General features: G+C 54.7%; 1 protein-coding gene across 1 annotated transcript; it reads right to left on the bottom strand.

The window, feature by feature from the left end:
• Nucleotides 1–3,782: 3,782 nt before the first annotated feature.
• Nucleotides 3,783–11,088, bottom strand: MINDY4B (MINDY family member 4B). The gene is made up of 13 exons (XM_052685918.1): nucleotides 10,936–11,088; nucleotides 10,110–10,357; nucleotides 9,836–9,863; nucleotides 8,958–9,071; nucleotides 8,144–8,263; nucleotides 7,498–7,589; nucleotides 6,954–7,119; nucleotides 6,451–6,516; nucleotides 6,063–6,133; nucleotides 5,206–5,278; nucleotides 4,943–5,047; nucleotides 4,315–4,486; nucleotides 3,783–4,088 (listed from the first exon to the last, which is right to left on the bottom strand). The coding sequence occupies exons 1-13, from the start codon at nucleotides 11,086–11,088 to the stop codon at nucleotides 3,946–3,948; spliced, it is 1,551 nt and encodes a 516-aa protein (XP_052541878.1). The 3' UTR covers nucleotides 3,783–3,945.
• Nucleotides 11,089–12,148: the final 1,060 nt, after the last annotated feature.

Genomic DNA, 12,148 nt, shown 5'->3' with positions numbered 1-12,148 from the left:
CAAAGCGCTGCGTGGTGCCGCTGAGCAGCTCAGCGGACGGGGCGGCCATGAGCAGGGCTTGGTTGCAGATTATTTCCCGTCAGCGAATCGGGCAGATGACATACAGCGTTTTCCCAAGAGTTCTGCTTGTGACTTGACTCTTCTTGTCCTTAAATGAGCAATGCTTTCCTCCGAGGTGTGGCAGCACTTCCCAGAATGGTGCTGTTATCGCTCCTCGGGCGCGCGCCGTCTGTGACTCACTGGTGGCCGCGGGCCCTGTGAGGAGTTCCATCAAGGCACTGCTCGCGCTCGCGTTAAACAAGGTGCAGTGTTAGCGGAATTCCCCTTTTCTCTTCCATGTGAAACACCAATGAGCCTTGCATGACGCAGCCCGAGGTACCAGAGAACAATCCCTTGTCTGCAGTTCTGCTTTTATTTTTCCTTTGGTACTTGGAGAAACCACTCAGCAATGCACAGTGCATTCAGATGCGCTGAAGTCGTGTGCATGGAGAGGCCAAAATGAGCCGTGGTGTGGGGTGAGCTTGCACCTGGGGTGGCTCCAGCCGTGCTCCGTCCTCTAGAGTTACATTGCTGACAAGGGCTGCAGAGCCATTCAGACTTCAGAAGCTTTCTGTGCGTCGTTCTTTCTTGAGAGTCTTTGCCATAGGTGTGGAAGTGCTTCTTTGGAGCTTTGAGAATGAAGGGGCCCCGAGGTTCTCTCTTCATCCCGGGGCGCTGAGGCCTTTTCTGACCCCCACCCCAAACAAACGGAGCGAAACAGCGGAGTGAGGCAGACAGAAGTCAGCAGTTTCTGAATGTGGCAATGTGTGCTTGTCCTGTCCGGCCTGGGAGGAACCCACGTGGGGCTGCGGGGTCCCCGGCACAGCTCTGTGTGTCTTTTTGCTTCAAAGCAGAAGATCTCGTGCACACACTGGAGTTTCAGCTGTGGTGTTCTGATCGCCGTTCATTAAGCTTCCCCCAGTCCCTGACTTTCTGAAAGTTTCTTGATTTTTACCCAGGGAAGAATCGTCCTGCTTGTTTTGTGATCTGCTGTGCGTTCTGCGGTACGGGGAAGAGCAAACAGCGGCCTTTTCACAAATGGACTGGAGCAGGGTGGAGGTTTATCCAAAAAAAAAAAAAAAAAAAAGGTGTTTCTTCTTTTCCTGCACTTTCCACAGAGTAATTTTAAAATACTTTATTTTATATATATATTTATGTGCTAGAATGTGGCTATTCCACTCTTTTTATCTCTCTAGAGCCTACAGTTAAATGTACAGCAGCAACACACACAAAGCTGTCGGGCACGTGCCTGGGTTTCGTGCCCCCTGCCCAGCAGTTGTGCTTCCAGCAGAGGGGTGCTCTGCAGAGCCAGGGTGTGGGGCAAAGAGCCTCGGAGGGGCTGGGGCTGCTGCGGGGGCATCACTGCCCACGTGGTGCAGTTCTTGTTTTGTGTACAGGCATTGGCTTTTTAATTGTGGTTTAAAAAATCTGCCCTCCATATACAGTCAGGCTCAGAGCACACTAAAAAAGGGAGAAAAACATACAGCTATTGTCTGATACATTTGGTTTTGTACTCTGAGGAATTATGGAGAGTGATCCTTGCAGTTTGTAAAGCCATTTTGAGACTACGAGGGGCAGCAATAAATATCTGATAACAGTCTGCTGTATTCTGATCTCCGAGTCCCACAAACCCGGCACCTGAAAGTATGGGCACGGCCCTGAGGGTGGGCAGGACCCCGAAGCTGGGCAGTGCTCCCACCACTCTCCAGAGCTCCTGGGGATGGGAGGAGAAGGATGGGCTGCGAGGGGAGCGGCAGCGGTGCTGGGATACTTTGCTGTGTGCAGGAGGTACGGGCAAAGCTCTCCGGAGGCCCCGCAGGGCACTCAGAAGCCATTTCTGAAAGGGAATCCCTTTTCTTGGTGCCCCTCTCCCTCCCAGGTGCAGTGCTGCAGCTTGCCACGAGGCTCCGATGCTCGCTGTCTCTGAGGCTGACTCACATGAGGTGCCATGCTGTGCTATGAGTTTCACCCACATGTCTGGGTTTGTTTCCCACGTGCCTCACTGAGGTTCAGGCAGTTTCTTAGGCAGCTCCCACCCCACCTATCCCCATGTGTCCAAAGCACCCCGGTGTGTGGGCTGTGCCAGGTCTGTGCATCTTCTGCAAAGATATTTCTGGGCTAGAAAGGAAAATCTGCAGCTGAGATCTGTTATGAATGCAGGGCCCTGCAAGGAGCTGCTGAGCTGTCCTCTCTTTCTTCTGTGTTTTGTTTGTTTGCTTTTTCCATCTAAGTTTAACCAACAGCCAGACTGCTGTTATTGCTTCTTATTTTTAAAGCATCTGTAAGTGTGCTGTTAGCTTGCAGAAAGGGCTTCCTTCTCACTGAGGGGAACTTGCATCTTAAATTTAGCCTTGCACTGCACAGAGGTTATAACAGACAGAGGGGCAGGGGGAGGAAGGGTGAAGCCCCGAGGGAGGCAGTGGAGCTGCTTCCGCAGTCTGGTGCAGCACATTTCTGTTCCTGATTCTTTCTTTAGAAACCATGCATGCATTCGTTGCAGCTGTGTGTGCAGGACGTGGCATTGGGGCCCAGTGCTGCCAGCTGTGCTCTGACCACTGCTGGTGTGCCAGAGGGCAGCTGCTGCACTGGCCTGGAACACAGCTCTGAATGCTGTTCTTTGGCACCTTTGTACCTTCATGGGAACCCATTTAGTTGGCACTACCACACAGCATGCCTGGCCGTGCAGCACGCCCCTCAGTGCTGGTTAGCCAAGCCTGATTGGCATCTATTTCATGGCTCTGTGCTGTATTAATCCACTGTTTGTGTGAGCACATGCCAGTATTCCTCAGGTAGAATAAGTATGCTCTGTTTAGCATGAACACTGACTTCCTTACCTTGTCAAGGTCTTCTCAAGCATGAATAAGCTGACCTGCCTTAGAAACCACCCTAGGCTGCCCTGGGCTGTGGTGTGCTTCCTCCCCACGCATGGCAGCACTGCGCACCAGATGTGACTCACCGGGGCCCTGCCTGCCCTGCCCCGGCTCTGCCTGTCCTGCTACAGCCACCATTGCACGGCCCTGGCAGGGACAGCCTGCTGGTGGGCACCGGGCTGTGACCTGCTGGTGGGCACCAGGCTGCAGCTTGCCCTGCCTTATGCCTCTGCACGATGCCCCAGGGTCCCGGCCCCGCAGCTCTGTGCCGGGCAGGCTGCGCTCTGGTAGTGGTGGCCCTGGGGACTGCGGGTACCAGGGGCTGCAGTGCCCTCTGCTCTGCTGCAGGGATGTGGCACACTTGGGGCGGTGGCAGAGCTCTGACCTGAGCAGAAACTGCAGAAGGGGAGCAGGGAGCAGTGCAGAGCCCCGCCGGCTCATGGCCCCATCCAGCACCATCACAGGCTGGTTCTGACCACCCTCTTTTTTTTCCTTTTTTTCGTCCAGGGGTCTGAATCTGTGGGTTGCTCGCAGGAAGGTTTATTCTCAAGACAGCTGTCATTACGGCACACATTTTTGGTACGACTAACAGCTTTTTCAGATGAGGTCTAAAAAAGGAAGCAGAGAACAGTTTGTAACATGTTGGTGTGCATGGCCTGCACGGTGGAAGCAGCACCGGGCTGCCTGTAGGATGCTGCGGGTCAGGGCTGTGCCTGCCATGGGCAGCAGGAGAGGGCTGGGTATGGAGGGCTGGGAGCAAACCTCGCCTGTTGAAAGTAGTGGAATTGGGTGCTCACACCAGGCCAAATGATTGTGATGCCCACAGTATTGTCAGCGCTTAATATTATTTAACCTCACACTGTGGTCAGCACTTTCACGACACGCTTTTATTTCTCAAACATCTCTGCCTGGGAGGAAATGACCGCGTTGCCATGCTGTTTCCTTTTCCCCGCCGGCTCAGGTTGAGGGCTGTGGCAGTGCCAGCGATGGCCCTGCTCCTGGTGCTGGTGCTGGTGGTGGTGGGGTGGGGGGCAGCTCAGAAGAAGGGCTGCATGCCATTCCATCTGACAGCCGCCCCCGGCCACTTGGTCCTGATGGCCATCTCCAGCGATGGAGCCCTCCTCCCTGGGCTGCTCGCAGCCTCGCTGCGGCCCTCTTCCCAGTGATGCGAGTGGGTATCTGGAAGTGAAATGCGGGTCTGAGGGTGTGTGGGGCTCTGGGGAAGTGCGGGTGCCTGGGGACACTTTGCTCCTGGGTGGAAAAACACAAACGTGTGCTGTATGTATGCATCATGGGCTGCGTGTGGGGCTGGAGATGCAGAGCTGTGCACACGTGCAGTCCTGCCCACATCTGTACATGACACCCACAGCGCAGCGCCCATGGGGGGGTGAGCTGGGCCACACACCTATGGTCAGGTGGGCTGTTCTGCACTGCCCATTGTAGAAATACAGGTGGAAGATGTGCTCCATCTTCCAGTCGGACAGGAGCAGCCGGTTGGTGCTGAAGAGGACACTGTGAGTCCCGTTGATGCTGCACAGCCAGATGGGGAACTTGGGAGTTTTCAGCATGCTGCCAACCTGGGGGCAGAACGGTCGGTGGGCATTCAGCGCTGCCAGTGCTTCTCAGGAGCGTCGGCTCTGCTGTGCCAGCTGTGCCTCGTGGCCATTTGCCCTTATTGTATCTGTGCGGTGGTCACACGTGGCAGACAATGAGCCACAGCAGCCCCGGCCAGGGGTGCCGGGCCAGCAGCCCCGAGGGCACCGTGGCCCTGGGGTCTCCGTGCCCGGCCCCAGGTGCCTCTGCCAGGACGGGGTCAGGGCGGGCGGGCGGATGGAGGAGGGAGCTCAGCGCTCAGCGCCGCCCGGAGGCAAAGCTGCACGGCGCGTGCCGGCGGAAAGCCTCGCCTAAAGGGATGCGAGGGCCGCGTCGGTGCCGGGAGCCCGAGGCTCGCCTCCGGACGCCCGGCGAGGCAAAGCACGAGGGCAAAGCACGAGGGCCGACAACGCGATGCGGGGCCGGGTCGGGGGGCTCACCGGGGCCAGGCGGCGCTCGGCCTCCTCACCGCTCCAGCGCAGGAAGCCCACCTCACTGCGCCGCCCGGGCTGCGCGCGGCCCGCCAGGACGAGCAGGAGCGCCGCCTGCGGGAGGAGCCGCCGTCGGCACGGAGCCGCACCGCCTTCCCGCGGCCCTCGTGCAAAGCCCACCCTCTTTATCCGACGAACAAGCGGCGGTGCTGTCCTGAATCACACAGGGCAGCAGCAGTAAGAGGTGCGTTGGCACAGCGGGCTGATCCTACCTGCGTGCACGCGACGTTTCCAGAGCTGCGCTCCAACAGCCGCGGCGTTGTGCCGCCCAGCTCCTCCGCGACCCTGCGCAGCCAAACACAGAGCGCTGCTGTCCCACATCAGTGGTGGAGGGAGCTGTGAGCATCGCGTGTGAGCAGCAAGGAAAGCAGGAAGAAATGTCACAGTTGTTTCGTTTTTTGTTTTTTGTTTTCCACTGGCAGGCAGCAGTATCCCAGTGCAGTGGTCTCGTGCTCCACCTGAGCTCTTGTATTTCTGGCCTTGTTCTATTGAAGTTCAAATTTAGGGTCGGATTCAGACCTTCTGCAGTACAAATGTTGTCAAAGTCTTCAATTACACCCAGGTTTGACCCAAATGCAGCTGTCTGCAGAAGCAGTGCAATTTTTGCTGAGCAGTGGGTGTGACAGGGGCACAGAGCTCAGCTGCTGATCTGCAGTGTCCCTGCACAAATCCTTTTACATCAGTTTGAGAAAGATTCTATCAGTTTCCTCTGCTAACACAGTGATACTTTCGTGATTTTTGTAAATTCATCAGCGTGGCTGTAATTCTGGCTGTCTGTGGGACAGCTCGTGTTCTGTCGCTCTGTGATGCTCCTCCTGTGTGTGCAGTTGCAGCTGCCCATGGAGCTGCCCACAGAGCTGCACACAGAGCTGCACACAGAGCTGCTCCCTCCCTGCTGCTCCCAGTGGTATCAGCACAAGCACACGCAGTAATGCTGTATGACAGCAGCACCTTTTGCCTCGACACACAGCTGCTCCTCGCTAGCCCAGGGCAGAGCGTTGAAGTAACAGAAGAAAAGGACAATTTCATCGGAGGAAAATGGCAAAAATAATTTTAGAAAGGAAAATACCTTTTCAGTGTCCTAGAGAAAAGTAAACTGTATAAAAACAGGATCAGTCCGTGACTTCCTTCATCTCTGAACTGGAAAAAAGAAAGAAGTAATCAGAGAGGAAATTACAGTAACTGTGTGATGCTTAATTAAAGCAATTCCTCTGCTTAACTGCAATGCTGGGTAAATACACTGAGCCGAGTGAACAGGGTGTTACTCTGGGAAGGCTTTGCTATTTGCTGATTAAAATCAGATGAAATAAAAGAAACTTCCAGTTCCTGACCAACCTATTTTTGCATGTTTTTCCAGATTTGGGCTAAAGGTACAAGAAACCTGTTTAAACCACGTACAAAATGCTGCCTGTTTGCCAACCAAAAAACTCAGAACGGAGATGATACTCCATACATACACAGCCAATGTGGTCAAAGATGAACTCCTGAGCTGCTGCTTTCTCGGGGAACTCGAACAGGTGGATCTGTAGAGCAGGAGTGAGAGGTGAGGAGCCACAAAGGAGACGGTACATCCAGAAGTGGAAATTTCAGCTTAGTGTTTCCTTTGGACAAACGAAAGGCAAACACAGGAACCCACGCTGACCCTTCCTGAACAGCAGAGTTCAGTTTTATGCCAACAGATAACGGATAGAGCTTAAGGAAAGGCTGGAAGTCAACTTATTCCTTCTTCTAAAGGGAGAAGAAAGACCAGAGTTTAACAAATCAACTCTACAAGGAAGTCACACCTTCACAAGGAGGCAGGAACACCTGCCAAGCTCCACCTGGACATGGCTCCAATGTTCTTAGGTGGTGCTATGTGCTGTAAGTTAGGAGCAGGCTCATGAGCTGTTTCTGGTCTGTAGACAGTTCAGGCCAAATGTCTTTTAAGAGCCATATTTGCAGGAAGCATTTCCATACCCACCCGCTCAGTGAAGCTGTCGGCTTTGTAGCCTGCAGGAGGGGAGCAGTGGGCGGCCGCAGCGAGGATGCAGACAGTGGCTCTCCGGCCGTCGCCCGCTGCCCACAGGCTGTCTGCCAGGGCTGCAGCCAGGGCCTCTCCTTGCTCCTTCTGGCTGATTTTGTGCAGTCTGCAATGTGGGACAGAGCAGAGCACATCAGACAGGTGTGGGCAGGGGCAGCAGGGGTCTGTGTCCCTGTGTCCCTGTGCCCATGTCCCCATGTCCCCATCACCCGCCCGGCCCCATAGAGCCACCAGTTGTGGGTACATCCTTGAGGATGCTGAGTCCCCAGGTGGGGCCTGACACTGGGCTGCAACCATGGCACCAGAGATTGCACTGAGGCAGCAAGCCTCACTCCTACATCAATAAAGAAGGTAAAACCTTGCCTGGGAGCCAGGCATGATCTCCATCTGCAGCTGCAAACCTGGTTATGTTCCATCTGGTACAACTTAGAGGCTGGTGCTGGTTTTGTTAGTCCAAACAATGCAAGGATATGGTTTTGCTTACCTCTCCAGGTGAGTGTGTTCTGTGTTCCTCATGAAGAGCAGGTATTTAATGATGTTTGCCTGCACAGCCATCACAATGGCTCTTGTTCCTCCCTGGAAACACAAAGAAAGCAGCTGGCAGTGTCCATGAGCTCATCTGGCACGTGGTGCAGCCCTACAAAGCGCAGCTCCAGGCTGTGCTGCTGGCTGCACCATGGGGAGCTGTTCTGCTTTCCCCAGTAATTCAGGAGGGCCCATGACTTCTCCTGAGGTACATGGGAAAGTAAATTGAAAATATCTGATGTGCCTAAAAGTAAGAAATCTCTGTGTGAGATGTGCCCACGGTGGCTCTGATGCTGTGCCATGTGGGGCTGGGTTTCTGTGGGGCGGCTGCAACACCCGGAATGCTGGCTGCACCCGTTTGGGTTCCAGGTGGGGCAGTGAGAGGCAGGAGCTGCACGAGGACAGGTGGGCAGTGCAGGTCTGTGCTGCTCAGCAGCCAGCTGCTGCAAGCGTGCAATGCCGCCGTGTTTCCGGCTCACACCTGCGCTGCTGCTGCTGCAGAGCAGCCATTCCACCCAAAGTTGCTCCAGCATCTGCACCGAAGCCACCCATCCTGCTGAGCGCTGCAGGAAGGAGCGTGGCTGTGGGTCATGTTGCAGCATTACCTTCTCAGCCTCCAGGGCATAGGCCAGGTCAGAGTGCGGCTCACAGAACCTGAAGTGTGCCCGTGTCCAGTCCTGGCTGAAGGCGCATGATGCGTTCCCGAGCAGCAGTGTCCGCAGTGCCTGCAGGTAAACAGCAGCTACAGCCCCTATGGGCGCCTGCACCTCACTGTGCTGCACAGTGCATGTCATGGTCCTGCCTGCATGCTGCCTGCACTGCGTCCTGTGGGCTGTCCTCGGCCACAGGCTGGGGCTGGGGGAGCTGTGGGGATGGGGAGCTGTGGGGCTGTGCTTGGCCACGGGCTGGGGGAGCTGTGGCTCTGACCCTAAGCGAGGGCTGTGCTTGATTCTCTCCGGGATGGGACTTCCCTGGTTATGGTCTGCACCACCTCTCCTGCAAGGTTTCACCTCCAGTTTCACACCCTGAGCTTTTTATTACATTTATACCACAGTGGTGGGGTTGTGTCAGAGGTCACAGACATAAGGTTGGTGCTGGACCCATCGCCCACAGAACACCGGTCAGGTTCTGGGGCCCAGGCACCAAGCACTGACAGTCTCAGAACCTTTTGGTATTTGGCAGCTTAGAAGTGCTCTCCTGCTGCTGAGCCTCCTGCCTCCCACAGCTGGTACCTAGGAAAGCCCTGGGAGGCAGGGGCATACCTGGCAGCAACCGGAATTATGAGTATGTGTTACAGCCACCCTCTTTGGGAGCCTCATACACAAGTAATGATGGTAACTCTGTAAGCAACAGCAGCAGCCCGCAGCCTTCACACACTGCCAGCTCCGGGTCAGGTTCCATGCTGCCCGTGCTGCTCACCATTGCCACGTCCATGGAGATGGGCCGCCCCGCATGCTGGGGCTCCGCAGGTGTCACACGCGGCTCCAGGGCTCCTGTGGTGCTCGCTGCTCCGTGCCCACAGCCCGCAGGTCCCTGCAGGGATACAGAGCCGCTGCTGGGGGTTCACTGCTCCAGGCTCCCTCCTCCCAGCTCCTGCTTGCTCCCTGCCCTCCTGTGCTGTGCTCAGCCCTCACTGCCCTTCACCAGCAGCTGCCACCTGTGGGCACGAAGCTGAGCAGCTGAACTCTCTGCAGTGTTTTGGAGTGCTAACAAACCAACAGCGACCGCGGATATTCCTCCTGCTTCTAACAGGGCAAATTCAATCAGGTTTCGTTTACAAATGGTTGCTCTAAGAGGTGTGAGGTGTTCACTTCCAAAAATCAGTTGCAGTCCTGAGTCATTGCACTGCGTATGAACCATGTGGGTGTGCATCTCAGGCACATCTGTGTCGGGTAAATACATGTCTGTGCATCACTTCCAACTGGTTCCCACTGCTGAAAACAACTCCCACAGAAGTGAATGATTACGGTGTGGAAGAATGTTTGGACTTCAGGATGTGAATGTCTGTGTTTGTCAGCCTGAGCACAGGGCAGGGTCCAAACACATTGAGTAGTTCTTCATTTCATAGCTTTTTTCCCCCATGTTCTTAAATTGGCCACAAGAACTGTTAAGCAGGGTCAGAAAGGGTAATTTACGTTTGCCCCACTGCTTTGGTTCAGACTGGGAAAACGGCCCTTTAGAAAACATGAAGCACACACACGTGTCCAGAGGAGTATGAGCATGTCGGTGTGGGCACCGCAGAGGGACTGCAGTGCCTGGGGATGAGAGCACAGCACAACCGAGAGAGAAACACCCACCTGGGGGCTGGTCTGACTGCCTTCCCGGCTGCAAAGGGAAAGGAGATGCACGTTAAAAGAAAATAGAGGTGTTGTAATGCCTTTGGAAATGGGAGGCAGCCAGAAGAGAACTGCAGGAGAGAAAGCGAGTAAAAGCTGCTGCTTTTACTAACAATATACAACATAATATTAGTAAGAATAACAACGCATCACAAAAAGTCATCTTAAAATTAACAACATTTTAGAACTCTGGAATTTAGAATGCGATAATAATGAAGCGCACTAAAAAACTTACCCACAGAAACTGAAAATTTTTCTCCATTTGTCCAGATCTGAAATTCTGCTGGAGATCTCATCCAGAGCTGCTTGGGGCACCGTGTGCTCACTGTGTGCAGCGTGCATCGTCTGCTCAGGGGTGAGCAGTGTGCACTGCGTGCTCCGTGTGCTCAGCCCTCGCTCCCCATTGGCACCCTCTGGTGTGCAGCAGAGGGGAGCAGAGCCAGTTGCCCACTGCACAGCCCTCGTCCTCTCGTCTGCCTGCTGCTGTCACATCATGATGAAACTTTAATGAGCATCAGACACGCTCTGTGCTCCCTGCTCAGAACCCGACACCTGGAGGAGCCTGACTCCCACCCCAGCCAGTCCGTGCGTACTTCTAATGCTGCTTAGATGTACAGACACACCTGTGTGCTATTTTTTATTGTGATGGAGTGGGATGGAAGTCCTCTTTGTGAAGGGCTCCCCAGCAGCTGGGCCCTTCTCCACCGCACAACAAATGTGACTGGAGTGGGTTGCCCGTCAGCACTGAGGCAGGTCTGTGCAGTTCTTTATTTTACAAATGTTGCTCCTTCAGAGCAGGCGGGGGCATCTATGGTGGACACAGAACTGAGAGCAGCCTGATCCCCCCACCAGTGGGCAGCAGTACTGCAGAGGAGGACAATCCATGCAACACCAGGAGCAGGGAGGGTGGAATATTGCTTCTCATTAATTGTGGTTTAGTAAATAATACAGTGGAATGTGGTAGAAATTACGTGTCAAAAAGACATACTGTCATTAATTAATAAAGGCACACATATTAATTAGGAAGAGAATTATAAATGAACTGTAGGTGGTCATGGCACCTTGCAGACACCATTGCACACGCTTAGGAACAAGGCGTGCATTGCACAGCCCAGGCCGAAGCTGCTCTGTAAGAGGCTCAGGGGAGCAGGGCTGTGGTGCCAAACGTCGCACAGGCAGAGCCAGCAGCCAGCACTGAATGTTTTGCCATTCATGGTGAAAGTATAAAAATGGGTCTCTGTATCAGCAAGGTCAGCCTGCACACCACTGCAGCTTGGGGCTCCCAGAACCAGGCCCTGCGTGCTGGGGCTGCTGCATGTGGCTGTGAGAGGATTGCTCATGGCACACAGCTGTGCAGGAGCCGACCTCTGCAGATAAATGGGAGCTGGGCAGGTCCCCCTGGCTCCTCTTCTGCTGAGTGCTCTGTGTGGTGACCCTGTGCAGCAGCGCTGGAAGGATGAAGCCCTTCTGTGCACCTGTGGCTGGGGGGTGAGCACAGTGCATCTGGTGAGTGGCTGGAGCACCTTGCCTGACTGGGAGGTAAGGGCTTAGAGGCAAATACATCCATTTGCTCAAAGTTTCATCACTGCTTGTGTTGGAGACTCTCAGGCTTTCCCTTGTCAGTGCCTGGTCTGCTGCAGCATTCGTGTGCTGGCTGTGGCGTTTCAGCCCATTTTGTCAGTGTTTATTTGTGCTTCTTGGTGACAACTTGCTGCCTGCTGGCAGCAGCTCCTCATAGCCCTGGTGGGCGCTGCTGGGTTTGAGCTCACGTTGCTCTGCCCCGGGTTCACCCCTCATCTTGGGGTGCAGCAGTGTGAGTGTGTTATATTGCTGCATAGAGCACCTTATCCTGAGGCACAGAGCTCTTGCTGTGTGGATTGCTCTACAAAATGGAGCTCTGGGGAGTTAAAGATTAGGTTTTTAAAGCTCAGAACTCTTTATGGATAGAAATGATGCCTCTGTGTGGTGTCAGCAGGGCACTCGGGGGCTGGGCATCCCCTGCCCTCATGCTGTCTTCCCCTGCGAGTCTGTGGCAGGGCTGGTGCCAAAAGCAGAGCAGGCACTCCTCTCTGCCCTGTTCCCTGCTGCCCAGTGCTGCAGAGGTTGTGCTGTGGCTCCCTGAGAGCTGCAAGTGGGTCAAGCTGTGCTGGTGATGGGAGGTGGCTGCATGGCAATCCCCTTGCTGTGCCTCTGCGCCAGCTCTGTGCTGTTGAGTTCTCTGTTCTGTTCACAGCAGCTGCTTTTCAGATCAGCTCTAGAAAGAGAAGCAGATGC

The sequence above is a fragment of the Tympanuchus pallidicinctus genome, unplaced genomic scaffold (assembly GCF_026119805.1).
Source record: "Tympanuchus pallidicinctus isolate F22 unplaced genomic scaffold, pur_lepc_1.0 scaffold22, whole genome shotgun sequence".
Classification (NCBI taxonomy): domain Eukaryota; kingdom Metazoa; phylum Chordata; class Aves; order Galliformes; family Phasianidae; genus Tympanuchus; species Tympanuchus pallidicinctus.
Note: the sequence above shows the minus strand (reverse complement) of the source record. Positions and strands in the feature narration are given on the sequence as shown.

What these genes read in the sequence shown, in the direction of transcription:
- MINDY4B (XM_052685918.1), bottom strand. Translation starts at nt 11,088, where the DNA reads ATGAATGGCAAAACATTCAGTGCTGGCTGCTGGCTCTGCCTGTGCGAC. An exon ending in TTCTCTAGGACACTGAAAAG is followed by an intron (nt 5,279 to 6,062) that starts GTATTTTCCTTT and finishes TTGGCTGCGCAG; the next exon opens with GGTCGCGGAGGAGCTGGGCG. An exon ending in CCGAGCGCCGCCTGGCCCCG is followed by an intron (nt 4,487 to 4,942) that starts GTGAGCCCCCCG and finishes TTCTGCCCCCAG; the next exon opens with GTTGGCAGCATGCTGAAAAC.